Source organism: Aethalodelphis obliquidens, unplaced genomic scaffold (genome assembly GCF_003676395.1).
Source record: "Aethalodelphis obliquidens isolate GAN/ISIS:26980383/991018 unplaced genomic scaffold, ASM367639v1 scaffold7, whole genome shotgun sequence".
Lineage (NCBI taxonomy): Eukaryota > Metazoa > Chordata > Mammalia > Artiodactyla > Delphinidae > Aethalodelphis > Aethalodelphis obliquidens.
The window spans coordinates 35,438,173-35,462,085 of record NW_020837951.1 but is presented as its reverse complement, the minus strand read 5'-3'; the positions used below and the strand labels follow the sequence as shown (position 1 = coordinate 35,462,085).

Genomic DNA, 23,913 nt, shown 5'->3' with positions numbered 1-23,913 from the left:
GACTCAGTCTTGAGCAGAGTAGGGTGAATGACAGGGAGGACTTTACAGGCAGTAGGAATGCTCTCTGTAAAGGCACAGATGTGATAGAGCATAGTGTGTTCTGGCAACGGCCCAGTATTCAGCATGGTGGTAAAGAGGTAGGCAGATGTCAGCTCATGAAGTGTTCTTTACGACATCCAAAGAATTCTAGGTTTTATGACATAACCTGTTGGGGGTGCCTAAGCATTTTGAGCATGGGAACATAGCAAATCTTTGTTGAATGCAGGAGTAATAGTGAGAGCACTGGGCATAGTAATTGGGAGCATTTCCTGGCCTTGTGGCCTTGGGCAAGTTACTTAACCTCTGAATCTATTTCCTTTTTTTAAAAACTCTCAACCTCAAAGGGTTGTTAAAATTTTAAAGTTTATACATAGTAAATTTATAGGAGTAAGCCTGGCACTTGATAAATGTTCAGTATATTATTATTTTTAAGATAATATTTGTTCTACACAATACACATTACCTAATAAACAATCTAGTAATTTCTGTGGCCCATTTCTTAGCCTGTTTCCTCCTCTGCAAAACGGGTCCTCCAATTTTACCTTTTCATTGTATCTTGTCCTCCTTCCTAGCACTTACCATAATGCTAACTAAAATTTCTAATTATTTTTCCGGTCAAACTCTTAGATATAAGCAAACTATCTGTATTCTGCTTTCTCAGGTAGACTCTAGCTCTATGAGACCAGAGACTTTAAAACATTTACCACTATATTCGCAATTGCTAGCACTGCCTGGCTCTTAAACACATGTTCGATAAATGTTGGCAAAAATAATCAATGTCAAACATCTTTCAAGACTGTTGCCAAGGGCCGACGAATTGATAAAGATGTACAGTTGGGTTTAGTATTACTGTTAAAATAAGGTGTGAGACGAGGAACCGAAGCCAGGGGCTTCCAACACAATCTGTAGCCTCCGGAGGCTTCCAAAGGACCAGTATTGACTTCAATCTTTCGCAAGAGTTCAGCTCTTCCAGGTTCACAAAGAGTTAAATCTGTTGTCTTGTATTCTAGGGGAAAAAAGGAGCCGGAAGCGCCCCAGTGTAAACTAAGTTTACCTTCAACTTAGAGGTGGGAAGGACCTGCCTAAGGTCACCTAGCTCGAGAGAAGGATCTAAACCAGGCGCTCTCAAAGAGGCTTCTCCCTCGCTGGGATTCCCCGAGTACACCAGCCAAGCCGTCTGCCGCACCGGTCCTCGTCCCCTTGCTGGGTCTCGGCTCCGCTCCCGCGCCACGTGGCACATGGAGGATGTCCTCCGAGGTCAGGGGGAAAGGAGGCGGAGCGCGGGCTAAACTTCGCCCCGGAGCATCATGGTAGATGTAGTTTTTCTCGCCAGCACAGAAAGGCGCTAACTCTCCCCGGTTTTGCTCGGTAAGTAGCATATCTTCTGTGCAAGTCATTCAAACATGGTGTCCTCTGTCACAGATGCAGCTTAAATATCTGTGAAAGAAGCCGTTGGGGGGAAGGACCAGAGCAAGACAGGCACATCAAGGGGAAAGGAAAGGGTTAATAGTTGTTACGCATGCGTACAGAAGGCCTGGTGGGTGGGCGGGACGGAAGACGACTCCCGGGAGCTGTGTTTTCCCCGGAAGTGCCTTCCCTTCTCCCGGGTTCGCGCGGACGCGGTTTTCTTACCTCATTTGTCCTCGCCCCTCCCCGTCCCTCTACGCGTTTTGGTTCCTGGTTGGTGCTTCCTGGTCGCAGCCGCGGCAGTGAGTATGTGTGTGACGGACCCCGAGCCGACTGCGGCCGGGGGACCCCTGCCCGCCCTCCGCCTCGCCCGCTGGGCTGTGGAGCTAGCGCGTGTCCCCTCGCCGGCCTCCGCGTCCCCCCTGTGTCCCTTACTCGTGGCGGGGCTCGGCTCGTGGCCTCTCAGTCGAGCTCTTTTCCACGCGACTCCGCGGACCGGCTGGGCTTCTCCCTGCCCCTCCAAGGCCTGAGGCCGTGGTTCAAAAATGGCTGGGCGCCCATGGCCTCGGTGAGGAGTGGCGTTTCTGCCTATTTTACCTCCAACCCCCACCCCCGAGGTTCCCCTATTAGGAAAGCCGGTCAGTCATTTAAACGCGAAGAGGGCTCGGCCTTTGAGGACCGAACAGTCCTGGGCCTCATCCAGCGTCAGCAGTCAGAAGCAGCAGCTGCAGCTGTGGGGACAGAAAAATTTCGGGAGATGGGCCCCTTTCCCCACGTAAAACAAGGAGACTTGGACTGTGTTCGCTGATTCCCTTTATCCTTCACATCGTAGCCGGCAGTTAACTTCAACTTTAAGAGTTTCAGATGTAGTGGGAAAACTGGCTGAGTGGAGAGTCAGCAGGCCTGCGTTCTAGCCGGGGCTCCACCACCAACTCGCGTTGGTGACTCCAGAAATCTCTTCAGGCTGTATTTACCTTGATTTCAGATTACGGGGTTGAATTAGGAGATCTTTTATGCGCAATGAATAAGTAAGCTTCTCAGAGCCCATTTCTCAGTGTATAAAATGAGTGTTTAATTTAATGACTTTCAGGTTCCTTCCCAAACTCTGTTGTGTTTTGAATTTTTCGACTGTGTGTATATTTCAGACGGTATTGTGCTTTGGGGATAATTCAGTATTGATGTTTTCAAGAGAGTCTGAGGGTGGGGAATAAACTGAGGAAGAAGTGGAAGTGAGGATTGTACAATAGCTTCAAGGATAAGATACTGTGTAATAACAGGAAAAAGCGCTGAGGGAAAGGTGAAGGAAGTGTTTTGAGATAGGATTAGTTACTCTATAAAGACTTTATGTCAGGAACAGCTGGACTTGTCTGAATAAATTTAGCATTATTTTCTCCCACCAGCATCTTGTATTCTGTCTGAATTTTTTTGTGACCATTGTTTCCCACATTTGAATTCTCTGTCCCAGTTTGATTTACTTCAAATTGAAAGCCCCATTCGAAGAGTGGGCAGAAATTTTAACACGAGTCAGTAGTGTTTCAAATCTGTCACTATCAGGATGGCTCACTAAGTCAGAAATTTTAATTTGAAATTAAACTGTTAATCACGTTCTAAAGAAAACTAGCCTTGATATCAAGCTGTGAATTTGATTTAAATTTCCTTGAGATGGATAACTATCTCATCAAAAAGAAATATCTAGGCTAAAAGTTCTTTGAAGAGAAATAAGAGCACAAGGACTGAAATGACCAGTTGGTAGACTGTTAGAGCAGAAATGTTGTCTTTAAAGATTGTATAATAAAATCTGAAAGCTTAAATAAGCCTTAAGTTGTCTAGTTTAAAAAAAATCAGTGAATGAATTCTGCTCTCACTTTTGAACAGCGAGTGCCTTTGCAGTTATTCTCTATAGCTGTTTTATATTTGTTAAGCCATTTAAATTCTTCAGAGAAGTTTTATTCTCAAACTGATATTTTAAGTTCTTATATAAGAGCCATCTTTTTTGGTCATGGCATTGCTATAGCTTTTGTGTACCAACTTGGGAAGCTCTTGGATGGTAAACTGACAAATTCAAATGTATGCTTTTCTTTCCAATTAAAATGCCTCTTTTATAGTTTTTAAACTCCACGGAAATAAAATGGATATTTGTTAGGTAAATTTAGGTGTTAGAGCCACTGCAAATTTAGTTTTGAAGGAAGGTTTTTGTTTTTTCTTTAATCTTTATTCGAAATGATGATTGTTATTTTTTTCATCAGGGAAATGTGAATCAGTTTTAGCTGTGTTCTTAACCAGCTAAATAACTTTGGATAGGCCTCCTTATCTCTTTGGACCTCAGTTTCCTTATATGTAGATTGTGGAGGTTGATGAGATAATCTGAAAGGTCTCTTCCAGATTTAAAATTTTGTGACTCTCATAGAGACTTTATGTTATCTAATTAAGTATGCTTGAGAATTGTGTACAATGATCAAAAAGCTGAGAAGTCCTTCTGAATCAAGACAGTTATATACATATATATTTTTTTCATATTCATCCTTGGAGTATGAATTTAAAAAGTTAACTAAATGCGTTTGAATGTAATTAAAGTAGTAACATAAACCAAAACAGCCTCAGGCAGACCATAACTCTGGCATACATAAACTACATAAATAGAAGAGCCGGTTATGCTGAGCACAATTTTCAGTACAGAAGGGACAAAATCCTCTTAAAGGCCATAGGGGCTAAATTGTTAAATTCATTTTTCTACATTTCAGGGGAAGAGATAAACCCTTAGACCCAAGGAAGTCTGTTTTTATTTTATTTCTGTAGTTTATTTTTGGCATACACTCACAGGTGTGCCTATGGCGCTTTTCTTAATCCCTTTCCTTTGGGATGGCTCCAAGAGTAGTACAGATTTGTAACTCTGTAATTTAGCTCTTTAATTTTTTCTGTGCTGCACCAGAATTATGTTTTATCTTAAGTCCACACTGGATCCTCAAGATGGATCCAGTGAGGATTTTGAAGGAAGCATAATTCCTTTGACTTCTTTTAGAATTAATTTACCTATTAAATAAAAAGGAAAGGATTCATCTTTTATTTGTATTCCTCTGAAGCTAACATTTCAATATAAACTGATAAATGCTATGAGCATTACTTTTCAGACAGCCACATTCAACTTGTATGACAACATCATAGCAACCTGAAGAACAGTGCAAAAAGGGAACAGGTATATTGTACCTTTTAGAAGGAGAAAAAGGCATTAAAAGTTGGGTCTCCCCCCCAGCTTTATTGAGATATAATTGACAAATAACATTGTTTAAGGTGTACAACATGATGATTTGATATATGTATATATTGTGAAATGATTACCACATTAAGGTTAGTTAACATATCCGTCACCTCACATCTTAACCTTTTTTGTGTGTGGTTAGAACATTTAAGATTTACTCTCTTAGCAGATTTCATATATACAATATTGTTAACTCAGAACTTTTAATCATCTTTTTCCCCCCAGCTTTATTGAGATTTAATTGACATATAACATTGTGTAAGTTTAAGGTGTACAACAAAAGTTGGTTTCTTTATTTCTGTAAAACAAGAAACTCCAGCATGAGTGTAGTACATTTTTGGCTCTTGTTCATTTGATTTTTGGAGTCAGCAGGTTGTATCACCAAAGTACCCCGACATTTTGGGCAGAGAATTGATAAACTAAGAAAACAACTAGTCTTTCTAAATTGTATCTGTATAGCTAAAAGTAGAGTAGAAAGAATAAATTGTCATTTTTAATTGTTCTCTATACTGTGCCTGATTTTTTTTTTAAACAAAAATGAGTTTTTTTCCAGCACTCTCATTTTGATCAGTGTTCCATTAGTACCTAATTGAAACATCTGTGTAGATTTTTGGTTGATGATATGAGAATCTTTGAAATAGTTGGAGACAACTACGAAATTCATCTCATAATTTTCATATTTTAGACACATAATTAGATTTATTAGGGCTTTAGAACAAATACCTGATGATCTTATTCATTTATTTATTCATTTGTTAGTTCAGCAGACCTTTATAGAGGTCTTACTAAATGCCAGTTACTCTGCTTGGTTTTGGTGATCCATTGTTTAACAAAGTGCATATAGTTCCTGCCCCCCTGGGGTATGTGATTGGTGCTTGTGGGAAATTTACATTGCACTAGTAATTAGAAATGTGAATGTCTTGAAATGTAAAGTGCTATGGAAACCTATAAAGGGTCGACAGTTTGGTGGGTCAAGGAAAGCTTCCCCGAGGAAGTGATATTTAAACAGAGTTGAAGGATGAGCAGGATTTACTGTGCTCACAGTAGGAGTAAGGTGCTCCTAAAGCTGAGTTTTAACTCTATTTTAGGTCTTCAGTTAGTTTGTATTTCATACATATCTTTATAGGTACAGAAATAAACTAAGTTTGTCAGCTATTTTTATGTATTCTTTTGGTCAAAGATCAGAAGGCCTGGAGATTAATTTTTTAATTGAGAAGACAAATATACACCAAAACAGTAAATATGATAATTATGTCCTTTTGTGGATTTTAGTCATAATTGAAGTAATATTCCTGTGTGAGAATGTATACCAGAAAAGATGAGCTACAGAACCAGAGCCAGGCAAAAGATGAAGAATGGATGGAATAGTAGTGAGAATGACCTAAAATATTTTTGTGATTTTTAACATTGTGGAGAAAAAGTGATCGGTGTCTGAAACAGTGGATCTCAACCTGTTTTTCCTTTCTAACATACTTGTGAAATATAACATTTCCATTAATAACTGTAACTAAGTTTGTTGGCAGTAATTTTCATTTGGGAGGGGCTGGGCATTATTAGAGTGTGTCATAACAATTTAGAAAATCTTGAAAAATGGTACTACTCTAAGAGAAAAAGGTATTTTAATATGTCATTGAGAAAAATGATGGCCTTCACAGAAGTTAGCTCTAAGAGGTGATATCATTATGCACTAAACAGGCATGATCTGAGCTGTTAAAATATATTCTTTCTATGACTTTCTGTTTTACAGCATCAAGGTTACTGACTTTCCATGATGTTTGGTGGTTATGAGACCATAGAAGCATATGAAGATGACCTTTATCGTGAAGAGTCATCTAGTGAACTGAGTGTTGATAGTGAGGTGGAATTTCAGCTCTACAGCCAAGTTCATTATGCCCAAGATCTTGATAATGTCATCAAAGAGGAAGAACATGAAGAGAAGAACTCTGGGAATTCTGAATCGTTCAATAGTAAACCAAATCAGAAGAACTTAATTATCCTTTCAGATAGTGAGGTCATCCAGCTATCAGATGGGTCAGAGGTCATCACACTGTCTGATGAAGATAGTATTTATAAATGTAAAAGAAAGAATTTTAGAGTCCATGCAGAAGAAAGGACCCAAGGTCCTCCTGCTTTTCGTCATTCTAATGAGTTGGCAGATAAGAAATGCAAGAGGGATATTGAGAAGACTAAACCTGGAGAGAGATCAGGTACAATCCAAGAGGTCATGATTATAGAGGTCAGTTCAAGTGAAGAGGAAGAGAGCACCATTTCAGAAAGCGATAATGTGGAAAGCTGGATGCTGCTGGGATGTGAAGTTGATGATAAAGATGACGATATCCTTCTCAATCTTGTGGGGTGTGAAAATTCTCTTAATGAAGGTTAGTATCATATTGGCCATTATGAAAAGTAGTATCATCTTTAATAAGGAAGACTGCTTTTCCTAAACAAAAGACCATTAGGGTCTGCTCCATTTAATTCCTCACCTTTTGGTCTTGTTTTTTGGCTTGTTTTTCATGAGACTCTTTTACCAATGGCCACTTTAATGGTGGTCTGTCTGAACATCAGAAAAGTATGTCAGGATATCAAAGACACTCTGCTTCTGCTATAAGCAAATTCATAACTGCTTCTTCCTGTTTGGCTAGAGCCAGTTCTGGACCTGAAATCTTAGTTTCCCTCTCTCTCTGCTTGGTACCACAGGTGAGTACTCCATCCAACTCTGACATTGGCCCTATGCTCTTATTTGGCCAACTCTGTTGGTTCTGCCTCTTCCTAAGTGATTTGCTTACCCAGGAGGTAGCCATATAGCAAGCATGGGGAATGCCTGGTATACAGAAGATATGGAATTAGTATTAAGATTTTTAGGAACTCCATAATCAGTAATGTAGGAAACTATGAAGAGCTGTAAGTCTTCAGTAGACTGTAGGAGAGAATGCAAATTCTTGAGAGCCACATAATCAAGAATTGAAATTTTGGTGTTAGTTTTGTCTCTGTCACATGTAGTCATCTAGTATTGATGCTTATCCTTTTAAAAAGTCCCTTTTATTTTTCTCCCTTTATGCTTAATGTGTAGTCTCTTGCAATATTTTCCTAAATGATCTTTTATATCTTCCCTGTATGCTGTTGTTAAGTTGGTAGTCTTGAAATGCCCTTTACTCAGTACTTTACTGCTGATCCAAAACCTTTAATGGCACCCACTTGTCCTCAAAAGAAAATGCTGATATTGAATATAGATCATGCTTTGGAGCCCCAGAGATTGACAAACTTTTTAAAGAGCCAGGTAGGAAATATTTTAGGTTTCCAAGCCATAGGATCGCCTAACTACTTAACTTTGCCCTTGTTGTAGGAAAGCAGCCATGATATCTGAAAAAATGAGATGGCTATTTCAACAGAATCTTATTTACAAAGCCAGGTGTCTGGCTCAGGCTGTAGTAGGCCAGCTCTGAGAATTTGACACCAAAAGGAAGAAAAGAAATAGGATAGTAGCTAGAACATAGAGCAGAATCAAGTAAAGTTTTGTCAGAATAAGAGAGAGTTGATAATGTTTTTAGGTGGAAGGGGAAAAAAAATCTCTTGAAGGAGAGATTAAACCTGTTTGGTGGATTGGGGTAAGGGAGGCAAATAAGAGATGGGCTCAGGTATATTGTCTGAATTAGTCTTAAAAGGGAAGAGACATTTAATTGCTAAATTACCAAATATTTATAGAGGTGGAGGAGAAAGAATAAATTCAGATGGATTGAGGTAGATGAGGGAATGTATAAGGATGTGTTTGATTTTCTTGGGAAAATGAAAGTGGAAGTGGGTCTGGAATTGGGCAGGGGATACTTAGAGGCTTAGAGTGTGGGAAAGATGTTTAGGTGCTATGGGGAATACTGTTAGGCAGTGGATCCCAATATGTTGAAGATGACAACTTCTTTAACTTCAAAAAAATTTGTGGACCCCCTGCCCCACATAACTATAGTTACATTTTTAGTATTTGTTAATTGAGAAAATGCATATTAGCAAAAAGCTATTCAGTACACTCATACATGACTTTGTATTTTATTAACCACAACATTGTCTACACATTTGAAAAATATTGTATAAGGCCTGTCTGCAGCATATATGGCCTTATATAAAGCATGCCTCTGGCCACCCATTGTGATAACTAATTCTCCAGCTCCCAGGAGTCTGAAGCTCATAGGTTGGAAATCATTATGCTAACAAATCAACAATAAGAGAATAAAAGCCTTGCTTAAAAGTAGTATTCAATCAAAATTGAAACAATGTGAACTTGTAATGAACTCACTCTGAAGGGTTTCATAACTTTTTCCAGTAATACCTGGGGCAGGGTGACAGAAACCAAAAGATCCAGGGTTAGGCAAAACATTACAGAATGTCAAAACAATCATTTAGCCTATTCCTTCTCTAAATTGCCTTCCCGTAACATGACACCTAGTTTCATCAAATACTAATGTGTTCATGATGATCAGCGACTTCTCTTGAATTCAAGTTCTCTATGTCCACCGTGCCAAATATTTCCATTTGGATATCTTATTGTTATTTCACATATACATACTGAAAAGCTTGATAAATTAAAAAGAAAGCTTATCTTTCCACAGAAAGAGGAGCAGGTTAACTGGATGGTGGCTCATAATGTAAGTAGGATTTCTCAAGGCAAAATGAAAGGGATTGATGAGGGGTAGTGAGGACGGGGTTAAGGGTAGCTGAGCCGTATGGAGATGAGGATTCTAGAGGAAAGAGAATGATGGACTTAGGTATGGCTTTTAGGAATGAAGAAAAAGTTGGTAATCAGGTATATAGAGAAATCTCTGGAAAACAATTTTAGTATTTTATGTTATAGACAATAAGAAGCATGGCTGTTCTTGAACTGTGTTTTGGGGGGATTATTTGTTTATTTTTTATTGAGGTGAAATTAACACAGAATTAACCGTTTTAAAGGTTCAATTTGGAGGCATTTAATACATTCACAATGTTGTAGAACCATTACCTATATCTAGTTCCAAAACATTTTCATCACATCCAAGGGAAACGCCAAAATGTTTTCACCACATCCGAAAGAAACCCTGCACCGATTGAACAGTCACTCCTCATAACCTCCTGCCCCAGACTCTGACAAGCACAAGTCTGCTTTCTGTCTTTGGATTTACCTATTCTGGATATTTCGTGTAAATAGAATCATCCAGTATGTGACCTTCTGTGTCTAGCTTCTTTCACTTAGCATAATGTTTTGGAGGCTTATGCATATTGTAGCATGTATCAGTACTTCATTCCTCTTTTAAGGCTGAATAATATTCTATTGTATACCTGCATTTTGTTTATCCATTTATCTGTTGATGGACATTTGTGTTTCTACCTTTTGGCTGTCATGAATAGTGCTACTCTGGACATTCATGTACAGGTATTTACTTGAATACTTGTTTTGGGTATAAACTAGGAATATGATTACTGGCATTTCTCTGTTTCACTTTTTGAGGAACTGCCAAACTTTTCCACAGTGGCCGCACCATTATACATCCCCATCAGTAATGTATGAGGGTTCCAATTAACTGCAGTGGTTTTTATGATTACTTGTCATGTTGCACATTTCTATTTGATTTACTGGTAGACTTTTTGTTATTTCTTAGCAATATTGGTAAAAATATATATTTAAGACCTAAGTAATTCTAAGTAATTCTTGATTCCAAACAGTCAGTGTATGTTCCTACTATCCATATTGAAATTTATCCCTACTCTGTGCTCCTTGATCTACTAATGCCATAATCCTATTTTTTTTCTAGTTAATAGGCAATATATTCAGTACTGATGCCTATTTGAGTGTGTTGTTACTTTCTAATCATTATTATCCCATTCATAAATAGACCTGGGGGTAGATCTGGTTCAGTTTGTATAATAGTCTTTAGAGAAAAGATTTTTTCATGTCAGTGGAAGTTTGTGGAAATTCTGGCATACTTCTGAAATGATGATTGTTAAACAGCAAAAATTATGATTTTGTGTACTGCTCCCCCTCCTCCGCAAACCCCTCAAACTGTGGCATATTTGAAATATCAATATAATATAAGAGAAGAGATTAGCAACTCCTTGAGGACAGGTCTTTTCCTCAGAAGCCTTTTTAATACTATTTAGAGTAATTCTTTGCCATATATATTACTTTGTTTTTCATTAACTGCTAAATGATCAAACACTTATTGAGCATCTACTCTATGTAGAATACATAGAGGGGATTTAAAGTGGTAAAAGACATAGTTTTAGCCTTAAGTGGCTTGGTGTTTCATTGAAGAGACAAAATATAATAAGAAGCTTAAGTAATTTATGGAAGTCTCTTCTTAACCATTGGAGTTAAGTCTCTCAAAATTCTGGGGATAGTTGTGGTTGAAAACTTAAAACTTTTTAAAAAATAGGATTAGTGAATTTGAGGTAGTACGTGAAGATCTGAAGGACTATGTAAGTACATCCATATTTTCCATTGTTAAATTTGTAGTAATGAGTGCAGCACCACTCTTGTTCTGTGGAAATGTGAGGTTCTTTCGCACTACTTCAGTTTCAGTGAGATGCGTAAATGTTTGTTTTGCTTTAATACACAATTAGAATACACGATCAGGTAGATAATATACAACCAGGAGACATTTTTTCCCTCTTTTTTACTTCCTCTAAATGTTTGATACTTTTCTGATTTTATGATCTGAAGCTGTCGATTAGCTTCCTTGGGTTCCATGGGGGCCTTGGTGATGTAGCACTTAGGTAGTGTGCTCAGCCTAGCTTTCCTCAGTATATACAGCTTTATGATGAGGGCTCTGCTTATAACAAATCCATGCCAAAACACAGGGCTTCAGTACCTGTTACATATGACTCAGCCCTTGCTGCTGATGGGTGTAGGAGTTTATTTCTAAAGTCTAGAAACAAACTTCATTTGCTTCACTTTCTTTACTCTTTCCTGACGCTTCTTTATGTAAATGATACCTGCTCTGTCATTTGTCTTCCTTTTAAAATTCTTACCCTTTACTTTCTTTAGTTTATTATCCCCAGTAGGAGTGTCTTACAATTCTCATTTATTAGAAAGACAGATTTCTTGGTTGAAGAAAAGATGCACCAAAGGAAATGAACATGTTTTTTAATTTGTGACGGTGATCTCTAGTTTGGGAAGGATTATTGTATATGACAGCCAAATGATGGGAATAAGTGCTATAGGAGTTATACATGAATAATCACCAACTTATTTTCCTGCAGAGGGAAGGGATATCATTAGCTCTCGGAGTAATTGTTAAATCTTTGTTAATTTTTAACTATGGAAATTTTTTTTTTTTTTTTTTTGTGGTACACGGGCCTCTCACTGTGGCCTCTCCCGTTGCGGAGCACAGGCTCCGGACGCGCAGGCTCAGCGGCCATGGCTCACGGGCCCAGCCACTCCGCGGCATGTGGGATCTTCCCGGTCCGGGGCACGAACCCGTGTCCCCTGCATCGGCAGGCGGACTCTCAACCACTGCGCCACCAGGGAAGCCCATATGGAAATTTTAAAGTATACAAAACTGGAATGTCGTAATGGTCTCACTGTTCCATAAACCAGCTTCAACAATTATCAACTTATGACCAATCTTTTCTCATATGTAATTCCATGTCCCTGTATTATTTTGAAGCAAATCACAGTCATCATGTCATTTCATTCATTTATTTATATACATATACATTCATTTCAATATGTATTTCTAAAACATAAGTTTTCTTTTTAAGAAACAATCATATTATTATCACACCTAAACAAATTACCAATAATTCTTCTATCATTAAATAACCAGCCTTCAGATTTCAGCCTTCAGATTTCCCTGATGGGCTCTTAATTTTTTTTCCTACAGTTTATTTGAATCAGATCTATTTATTGCAGTTGGGTGGTAACTTATGTCCTTTAATCTTAGGTTCCTCCTTTATCTTTCTTCTATGTGTTTTCTTTCTTCTTTATAACTTAATTGTTATACTAACTGGATTGTTTATCCTCTAGAATTCCCTGAGTTTGAATTTTGTGATACTGTTTAACATACTCCACTGTCCCCTGTATTTCCTATGAATTGGTAGTTAGAGCTAGAAGCTTAATTAAATTCAGGTTTCTCTCCCTGTGATTGTGCTATCAGCTAGACACATAGATGGTTCATTTTGCTTTTCATATGTTAATATTTAGTTTTACCTTTTAAAAATTCAGTTTGTTTCATAATTATGTAAAATATTTAGAATGTTCCAAATTCAAATCAATAAGACAAGGTAAAAAATATTCAGAGACGTCTACCTTCTGTCCAGTCTTCATCCTGTTCCCACCCTTCCTCTTAGGGGTAACTGTTAAGAGAAAATTGATAGTTTGTCCTTACATTAAAAAATATATAAGCAAATATGTATATATCTTCATATCCTCCCTCCCCCTTCTTGAAGTAAACAGTAGCATATGATCTACACTTTGCTCTACCTTGTTTTTTATCTCTTAACAGTATATCCTGGAGATCAGTCCATAATAGTATCTAAAGATATTTCTCATTTCTACGACTATAGACTATTTTTGTGTCTTCTACACTAATCTGAGCTGGACACATTAGGCATGTAACAAATACTTTTTGGAAGTGAATGAATAGTAATTTTAAATAGTTGATGAATAATATAATTGTTACAGTTTTAAAATGTATTTTAAATAAATGTATTATAGTCTAAGTCCACTTTCAGAAGCATGCTTTATACCTATGCTTATACTCCTGGTCTTACCATTTCTTTCTCATTTAGTAATTTTGAAAGATTTAGATTTAGCAAAAAATTAAATAGCTTCAGATTTTAAAAGGAAAATACTTCTTAAAGAATGAAGAGTTCAGCATTTTTAAAAGTGGAAGAAACCTGTTAGTTCCTAGGTTTGTGACTGTTATAGTGTAGAACTTTACATTAATGTAGAACTCCTTTAGTATGTACAGTTGGGTACATCGTTCTTTTATAATAGTTTGTCAGCATTTGGCACATAGTGGGTACCTAGCAAATCTTGGGTGAATTTAATTGAAATTCTACCTTTTCGTATAGAATAGTGCTCTTTACATAGTACTACATGAGGTTGAAGTGAAATTATGGCTTTAGTAAAGTAAAATCATGAAGTAATTGATTGAAATTGAAGTATAATTATGGCTTTTATCGACTTAGTGCAGTAAGTCTTTTAACTGTTTTTGTTTCATGTCCCTTTCACCCCTAAAAAATATGCACATAAAAGTTTTGGATACATTTTCAGAAGTTGAAGAACTCATCTAGAGGCAATTGCTGAATCCCTGGTATTTATAAGGCACTCAACCAAGACTTGATAAGTAATTAAAATTTGAGTAGAGTGGGTTACCTACTTGAATTTCAGTTTTCCAAATACCTCATATTTTATTTGATCTGGGTCTTTATATATGCCTGGATCAGTTTCTACCTTGCCTGGCTGATACCTACTCATCCCTCAAATCTTAGTTTAAAGTTTATATCTGAAATGAGGTAATGGACATAGGTTCTCAGTGGTGGCTACTAGGTCTTTTACAGCTCCATAGTTGACTACCTGTGACTTTGGGTAACTTAATTCCTTTATTGGGAAAATAATAAATTTTATTTCATTAAGGTTATAAGCTAAAATGAGACAGTGGGTAGACTAAATTAATGTAATAGGAAAATATTTTGACAGAACTCCTAACTACAGGATGAGTTCACTATCACTGTGGCAAGCATGGGCATATAACTTCCACTTGGTGTTTTTAAATGAGAAGTTCTCAGATTTTTTGGTGAACCCAAGTTGCTTTTGAACAACATGTCTCTAGTATGGCACTTTATTTGAATAAATTTTATTTTATTTGGTGACATTTTATGATCTGCTAGTTAAAACCTAAATCTGAAGTCTTAAAATCAATCCAACAATTACTTCCTGGATGCTTACAGTGTACAGGCACTATACCGTTAAGGTGTTGGGTTTCAAGAAGTGCTATGTAGTCCCTGCCTTTAGAAACCTTAAAGTGCATGACAATATGGAAAGTCCACTCTATTACCAGAGTTAAATACATTTCTACAAATACAAGAGATGTCCCAGCACATACATAATCATTTCCAGATGAATGTAATAGACTTTTTAAAAAAGATTATTACAGATAGGCAAAGTACAAGAGTGAATTGAAAAGTAACTCTTTGAACTCAGTCTTGAAGAATGGATAGGATTTAACGTTCAGGTTAAATGCAGGGAGGAAGAATAAAAGCTGAAAACCCTAAAACTATATGATACCGTTAATGTTTAATTAATGGCTTAATATGTGGCTGGGTATGATTAAACATTTTAATAGCATATCCTTTCAGAAACCGCCTCAGCCTAAATGAGAAAGGGTATTTATGTTCTGCATATGCTGTTGAAAGATTTCTTGGTTATTATTTTATTCCAATATTTTCTGCCTATTTCTTGCTCATATGTCTCCTTTTTTTTTCCTTTAAAAAATTGGATATTTCATGCAACTTTATGGAAGATAGAAAAATTTTCTCAGACGGACCAGATGTTGTATGTTAGTCAAAGGACATGACCGGCTGCTTAAAATGTGTGTTTTATGCAAGGCTGTTGAAAGTAGAGCATGTCTTGAAATATAACTTCGGCTCGTCATAGCTTGTGTTCTTTACCACCTTTTAACATAGAAAAGGAACACATTCTGTTAGTTTGGAAATATAAATAAATTAAACTTTCCTTTTAATGCTCTTCAAATCTTCAAGGTGGTATTTCCCCCCCCTTTCTGCATTCATCAGATAACCAGTCAGTCATAGGTTCTTTTTTTTTTTTTTAAATAAATTTATTTATTTATATATATTTGGCTGCGTTGGGTCTTCGTTGCTGAGCTCGGGCTTTCTCTAGTTGCGGTGAGCAGGGGCTACTCTTTGTTGTGGTGCGCAGGCTTCGCCTTGTGGTGGATTCTCTTGTTGCAGAGCACGGGCTCTAGGCACGTGGGCTCTAGAGTGCAGGCTCAGTAGTTGTGGCGCATGGGCTTAGTTGCTCCACGGCATGTGGGATCTTCCCGGACCAGGGCTCGAACCCGTGTCCCCTGCATTGGCAGGCGGATTCTTAACCACTGCGCCATGAAGGAAGTCCAAGTCATAATTTCTTGAGAAATCTTACGGCCTAATAGGTCGTAAGAGTGAGTTGCTGTTTGACATACTTCTTATGGATGTATAGTTTAATTTCTGCCTTATAATTGAAAAGTGGCCACATGCTAGAGTTCTGGTAACCGAGAGGACCAAAGAGCTCCCTCCCTGATGTTTTCAGCTTTTGTAAGCGTGCACTACACAATCCCTAAAGCTGCTTTTGAACTGTGTCTGTAGTTGTAGCATGTCACCTTACACTTAACTATTGTGAGGGCATCTTTTTATTTAATTTCTAATTAGCATAATGACTTGAGCTGTGTTATTCACTGTTCCATGGTGAAGTTGTCATAGGGAGAGAAGAAATAAAAATGTTCAATTTCAACTTTACTTGTGAATGGAGTGAAGTTTGAAAGCCTTTTATGGCCATTGTTCAGCAGACTGAAAATCTCATTAGAAATCCCAGAAATGCGAAGGCAGCTTTGGGTTGGATTTTAATAACATTTTGGAATGTTGGTATTGTATGTCGCTAATTTTTGTGATTTCATTGTTGATCAGCAACTTAGCTATGCATTCTTCCAAAGTCAACTTATGACTTTTAGCCTAAATTCATTTACAGTAGTTTTTCTTTTCAACAGTAATAAGTACCTAGGGAGAGAATTAAATTTTACTTTTTTTTTTTGACGTTTCTCTTAGAAACTGATTTGATTTTCATATAAGATATACTAAATTTGTTGGAAATTGCATGTAAGATAATAGCATGCTATAAGAAAATAGCATGTTTATTGAACTAATGACTTAGTTTTGTTGCCATTAAAATATTAGACATCTTCAGGTCTGCCTTTTTTTTGGTTTGTTTTTGAAATGGAGAAGCATAAAATAAGATGGCAAGATTTTCATTCTTATCTAATGGTCATAGGAAGTTGAATCCTGATGTCTGGGTAAAGAGTGTTTGAATATAAAATTCTTATAGCTGTTTGCTATAAAAATAATCTATTATGTATAGAGACCACTTGTCTAAGAAGATAAGTATAATTTATAGATAGTATGGTCAGAAGGTAGAATTTGATATGAACTATATACGATTAGACTGTCAAACATTTTTCAAAAGAAGTACAGAAATGAGAACATTTACTTTTTTTCCCCTTATAAGAGTAAAGGCTACTCAGAAAATTCATGACTCTTAAGTTGATCCTGTTTTTAAGACTTTGCTAAATTTGTATTTAATTTCAGGGTAATTTGCTAATTTCCTCTTGGTTATTAACACTTAAGTAAGTGTTGACTTATTGGAAGTTTTTTAGCCAAAAGTTTTTAATCTCTTAAGCATTGTTTTGTTATAAATTAAAGTTATTGTCATGGTTAAGTTTTTGGCATTTTGAGTTACTTGCCAGATTGTTGTTGATTCTGCTAATAATAAGGAAATGCATATTTTAATTGAGCATCCACCATGTGTAAGTTTCTTTTTAAATTATACAGATACACTTAAAATAATCTACAAGAATAGATATGACTTGTTTTTTAGTTTTTGAATCTTGATCTAACAGCATTAGCTCTGGATAGAGATATAATTCTGGGGATAAAAATTATTTTTGTAATACATGTTTGGATTCAAGTATAAAGGCAGTCTAATAATGGGTTATTTAAAAGTGGATCTTGTCTGATGTGTGTACCTTTTATTTCTATGACATTTTTACATTAGAATTTCATAATTATAGTTTTGAAAATTAGTTAACGGTGGACTTGAGAGCATCTGCTCTCTCCATCTTTTGCAAATACATTTTAAGGGAAGACAGCATAATTCTATAATGGGAAAAAAATTTTTACTCTTCCCTTCTGCTTTTGCCTAAATATATAGTCAACTTATAATTACCTCAAGATGAAAGAATGCTGTTTACAGCTACTCATTGAGAGAAACTGTTTTGTTGGGAATCCCTTGAAGTGCGTAGGTCACTTCTGATTTTGCTTTGTAACTAGCGCCTGTTACAGAATTATCTACTCTAGGGAGGGAAAGCCCCAATTTCTAGAAGACTTTTCAATACTCTTTCTATATTTTTAGCTAATGAGAAACTCTAAAGATGTAGGAAACAGACTGGTTATGGCTGATAAATAAAATTGTTAAAGTAAGTCAAAAATTAGGCTTTGAAAAGTCAGGTGAGAGGAATTCAGAATATAAATTTGCAAATTTAACTGAAGAAAGGTTTTATTTAAAGAAAAGGTGTGCAACCATATCAATCTTGTAACTCCTTGTATCGCACTAGCCATTTTTTATTGTTAGATTGTCTGATTTAAACAAAAATGAACTTTGTCAGTGGTTTTATTTAGAAATAGCATTACTTTCTACTTTTAAGGAGGATTTTAATTGTCAATAAAATTTCATTGTTGAAAAATCACCTCACTCCCATATAATTAGTATTTTGTTCTTTATTCAATACCCTGTATCGAGCCCACCCCTTTTGGGTTTGCTTTAAAAACTATATAAATTTTGTGGGAGAATAAATACAACTTATGTATTGCTATAAAGGTATTCTTATTTGAATCTAGTATGATTGTTTTTTACGTATATGAAATACTTCCCTAAAAACATAATATTCAACCTAAATGTTCTAGATAGGTGAGTTACTGGTAAAAAAATCCATCAGGTCTTAAGTTGTGGATTATTTGTATTGGTACTTAATACCGTGACTGCTTTGGTTGTTGTGTAAGTCCCTTTATTCTTCTGTTTGAGATGTTCTAGTTTGGGAAATTTCTTTTATTATCAGATTTAACACAGGAAATGTAATGGTTGTACCACAGATCATCTAATTGTCAACTTTTGGTTAGTTAAACTAACTTTGGTATATAGTTCTTTATAGTTAGTCAAAGAGGAGTTGTGTTCAGCTGTGTGATTTTGCCACCACTTAAGTTAACATCAGCAGTGAAGGGTCTCATCTCTGACTTTTCTTCCTTTCATTAAATTTTTCAATTGCTTTTAACATTATTTAAGTGTAGAAGGAGATAGAGTTGTAAAACAAATTTCTGATTTGCTGATTCTCAGTATTTAGCAGTGGGGATCCTTTTTCTTCCTTTAGCTATATCACATACATATGTATATTTTGATTTAAGGGGAAAAAACTTAATTTTTTTATGTATGATGTGGATACAGTTATTGTTTATTATTTTTTAAAGTTAATAAAACTAATCTCAAAAGATCTTTAGTAGTATACCTGCAACCTCAGCAGTCCCTTTTTATCTATACAGATTTCCCTGCCTATTGTGGCTGTTTGCTCTAATTTAAATTTCCCATGGCTTTGGGTTGCAGACTTGGTTTTCTGCAAGAGTGCCCATGCTTACATGGTCATATATTCTGGGTGACTTTTCCACTTTTTCTTTTTTGTTATTTTGTTGATTGCTAAAGGGAAAGAGGATTTTTTTTTTTTTTTTACTTGTTTCTTTGTTTTGATCTTTCTTCCTTAGCCTATCTATTTGTGTGTTGTTTTGTTTTGTTTTGCAGATTGGGAAGAATTATTGTGTGGACTTAGATCCATGGGGAGTAGCAGGGAAAAACTAATTTTGTTCGTGGTTTTGTTTTCTTAATAAGAGTAGCAATTTAATTTTTGAGCCATTGAGAAGCTCAAAAGATATGTTAGCTTTATGCATGAAATTGATAGAAAATTATTAATCCCGAAATTTTCTGTTCATGGTCGCTCTACTGTTGGAATAAAAATGTTATGTTATAGTTGAACTAAGTAAATCCAGAAATACTAAGTAGCAGTATATAGTACTGTTAAAAATTCTTAATTTAAATATTATTGTATATTCAAAAGTTATTCATAGGAAATCAGTTGTAATCTGCTATGTGATTTCTTTTTTCATTCAGTTTTTGTTGTCGATGGTGTGTATATATTCAAATAGACATATGAATATACATTTGATTGGAAACATACAATTTTAACTTGACCAGATTTAAAAGTTTGCTTATTCCTGCAAAACATGCTTATTTTTCAAATATGAAGAATTTTGTTTTATGAAACAACTTTATGCTGCTGAATGTTAAGTCCTTGGAGAAGTGCTGTGGCAATTTAAATATTGGGTAATTCAGTACTAATGTAAGGGAAAAGTAGAGGCCTCTAGTCCTAAAATCTCCTCCAAATATTTTTTCATTAATATCTGAAGACTTTAAAATATCAAATTAATGTGGTCAAAGCTATTTCTGTTTTACATTTGTGAGGGTGCCATCACACAGTAGCATTATTTAACTGGATTTTGTATTTATTAAATTAAGATCCTTTTTAGCATTTAAGAAATTGTAATAATTTCCCAATATACCATAAAAATGTTGTTATGATATACTGTTAGCTAATCGGCTAGGAGAACTAATTTGATAAAAAGGATGAAAAAGGATTAATTTTGATATGCATAATTTTAGGGGTTTTTGTTTTTTTAATTGATTATATACCATGGCAGTGAAATATCTAAAATTCTCTTTCTGGTTGTCTGTTAAGTACTTTGGGAATTGGGGTAAGGGCAAGTTTTCTTTCTGTGTCTGCTAATTATTTTTTCTTGTGAATTTTAGTGCTCCTAGCATATGAAACTGATTTATAGAATTTGCTATTACCGAGAAAAAAAGAGCATTATTGAAATTTTGTTTAACTGTTATTTTCTAGTTACTGTATTTCACATTTTGATTTCTACCAAATGACTTCTGAAGAAGCAATTTTTTTTGAAAAACAGTGAGAGTTTCAAACTAAGAAGAAAATGTATACTGATAGTCTATTTATTGTTTGTTCATGGCAATTAAGATAATCTTTTGAATTTCTGCTCTTTAACCATAGTTAGAGCCTTCATAAGTTTGTAAAATTATTCTCCCTAGTTCTGATTAGTATTTTAAAAGGTATTTTGTAAGTTTGTACTTGATATTCATATGTGATTACTGAGAAAAACAAATAGCTTGTAAAATGTATTTGTTTCTAGTATTTCCATCAAATCAGGGTATAATCTGTGAGATGAAAAGTGATCCAATTGTGAAACTATGCAGCTTTTAAAATAACACAAAATTCTTCTGTTAGCACGTTTTACCAGCAAATGTTTGTGTAAAATGTTATTAGTTCTTAAAGCTCGTGCATAGACTTTCTTGTATGTGGCTTTTCATAGGAGAGCACTATAGAGCCGAACTTGAAATTTATTAAGGAAAGCACAAACTGGTGAAATGCTTTCATGCTATTAAAAAACTTCACAGACAATTGTCAGACAACTTTTTTTTTTAAAAGGTCATGATTGCCTGGTGCCTTTTCCAGTCTTTATTTGAAACTCTTGTAGGATTTCTTTTTTGTTCTCCCTCTCCTTTTTCTTTTGGCAGTGGGTGGAAGATTCTTTTAAAACTGAATGGCTAAACATGTATAGTAACTATTAAAGTATAATGGAAATACTTTTATTCTTGATATTTTTTAGGCCAGAAAATGCTGTGAAGGTAAGCCAGTTAGGGTAAAATTACATTGTGCAGTATGGAAACTGTTCAGAGTTTTCTGTTTAGAAAAGTGGGCTCTTGAGTTTGGGCTTAAAGTAGGGGTTGTTTGTGAAATATTTTGCAGTTCTCTTATAGGTGGGTGAGTTTGAGGTTGTTTTTAATAATTTATTGTTTTAGTTGATTGTTGGTATTTCCTGAAAAATAATATTATGTATATGGGAGAAGATAGGGGGTGAGAACAGAATAAGAACTGGGGGGAAAGAAAACCTCCTTCCCAAAATGTTGCCACCTGACAGGTGGAGATTATCTGCCATTACAGATTTTCAAAACAGAGTGCTTAACTCTTTTTCTAAGAGTTCACATAAACTTTGACATATTTCACAAAATTTGATTGTGATAAGTATTACAATTTTAACTCTGGTCTTTATCCTAAATTGAAGGCTTACAAAATTAATCAAAAATGCCTTGAGGCTAATTGCTAATGTTCAATTAAGTTATTGTGTTCAGTTAAGTAACAGTTCTTTGACTATAGAATTTGTTTGATTTTATTAATATGATAAGCTAAGATTATAAAAGGTCTATAAGAGTACAGAAACTGAACTTTGTGAAATTAATTTTTATATTTTGCCATAGAGACAAAATATGTCTTGGTGTGTAGTAATTTTTTTCTTAGTATTATATGGACATCTATTGGCTTTCAGCATATAGGAAATTTAAACCTTTTAATATTAAATATTGGCAGTCATATATTTTTTTAAATTGCAAAAACTTCAGGCAAATATGTAAAATATGCTAGTGGTTGGTTTATTTAGATTTTAAGTGACTAGACTTTGTGAAATAGGAATAAAGCCTGAGATCTTATTTAATCTAAGAAAATATACTTAATTTAAAAGTATTACTATTAGAACTAGAGAAATCTTTTCAAATGTAGTAAATCCATATCCATAATTATTTTAAATCACTAGTTAGAGAGGAAGGTATGAGATGCTAATATCTTTGTTGGAAGTCATAAAGTGTTTTGAAAAGGATGAAAGGGGAAAAGTAAACTGCTTTCAGGCAGATTCATATCATTTTGACATTGGATGTTATTCGTGGGTTCATGTTACAAAAACGTACAAAACAGGTGTATTTTAATTCAGTAGGCTCGCTGAAAACTGTTTTGTGATAAAGCTAGAAAATTTATAAATGCTTTTTTCTTGTTTAAAGCTTAGTGATTCATCTTGGTGCTTGTCTCAGTCTTCTTAATTTAGACATATTGTGATTATTTGTTTTAAAACTTTATTTCCAGTAAAATGTTATTGCTTGGATACATTTTCACTGTTTCTATTACATTTTATCCATCTATGACATCTTATCAGCCAGCTATTACTATTTTATTGTTCTTTTTGTGGTGGTGTTGTAAGGTACAGACTTCACATCTAAAGTAAGAGCTAGTGTATATTACAGTGTATATGACCATTTCTAATTTGACCTGTTACTGTAAAGAAGGCTAACAAGTGTGTATGACTAGCCCTCCCCTTCTGGAGCAGTTGAAAACAGGCCTCAGAAGACTCAAAGGAATTCTTTTAACTCCTAGCAGGGCCACGGGGTCAATGTCAGATTTAGTCATGCTGTTATTTTAGCCCAGTGGTCCAGAGAGATGACTGAAAAGTGAGTCTTTTATTTCTTTTTTTGTGTGGTTATTAACAGGATTAAATGTAAGCCATTGTGTACTTAGTACCAATTAGTTTCTCATCTGAGAGGTTCATTATGATTTTTTGTCAGCCTTCGTCTTGTAATATTTGTTTCATTGTTTGATTAGTTAAGGGGCTGAATGGAATAAAGAAAAGTTTTATAGCAGTGCTTTTAAATTCATTGAGCATTTTAACAAGTAGTCAACTTTTCAGATACGTAGACCTTGATTAAAAAATGGACCACGTTGAAAATTGGCATGGAAGATGGTGAAGTTAAGTAAATTGCTAAAAATTTTTCTTTTCCTGTTGTACTTTTCTTTAGTTTTAAAAATAGACTCTCTTTGTTACATCAAATAATACTTTTATATTTTTAGAAGTTTGCTTTGGTTCTTATACATATGTCTAAAAATAAGTTCAGCTTGCTGTGAGTATGTAATTGTTGTTTGGGAGGCACACACGCCAAAAAAACCCTTCCAAATTAAAAAACCCTTATAATTTCTAGATTGGAAACATAGATTGAGCTATTAAAAACAACATAAGAATTCTAGAATAAAGATAATTGTCAGGTGTAAACAGGCCTTAATTTAAAGGGAAGCAGCCTGGAAGTTGATTCTTTATGCTATTATAAATAAGTAAAAATGCCAAGTTGTATGAGTTCAGAGAAGAGGAGCATACCTAACTTTTTAAACTGCTTATTAATTGGTGGTTTTTAAAAAACCTTTGACTTAAAGAAATTATATTAAAATGAATCTTTCATTGAGTAACATTCCTCATTTAAAATATTAAGATATTTCAGTAAAATTTTGGACAAAAATTATTCTTATCAATTGGATTGGAGATGCTGATTTCAGTTAGAAGCAAGGAATATAACCCAGAATTAAAATAGAAGTATTTGTTAGTAGGTAATTATCTGGGACAGTAGGTCTTGTACCCCGTTGTTGAAGTGTATAACACACTTTTTCACATGCATTCATCTTTGAATGGAAATGCTTGTAGGCTGGTTC

At 35.2% G+C, this 23,913-nt stretch overlaps 1 protein-coding gene across 6 annotated transcripts in view; it reads left to right on the top strand.

Annotated features, from left to right (window-relative positions):
- The first annotated feature begins 1,626 nt into the window (after positions 1-1,626).
- Positions 1,627-23,913, top strand: part of ZCCHC7 (zinc finger CCHC-type containing 7) — a 266,507-nt gene continuing 244,220 nt past the window's right edge. The window contains exons 1-2 of one of the 6 annotated variants that reach the window (XM_027105490.1): positions 1,627-1,752; positions 6,450-7,080. In XM_027105490.1, the coding sequence (XP_026961291.1) occupies positions 6,471-7,080 (610 nt within the window). In that variant the 5' untranslated portion in view covers positions 1,627-1,752; positions 6,450-6,470. The other 5 variants (XM_027105487.1, XM_027105492.1, XM_027105491.1 and 2 more) reach the window with 5 other exon arrangements.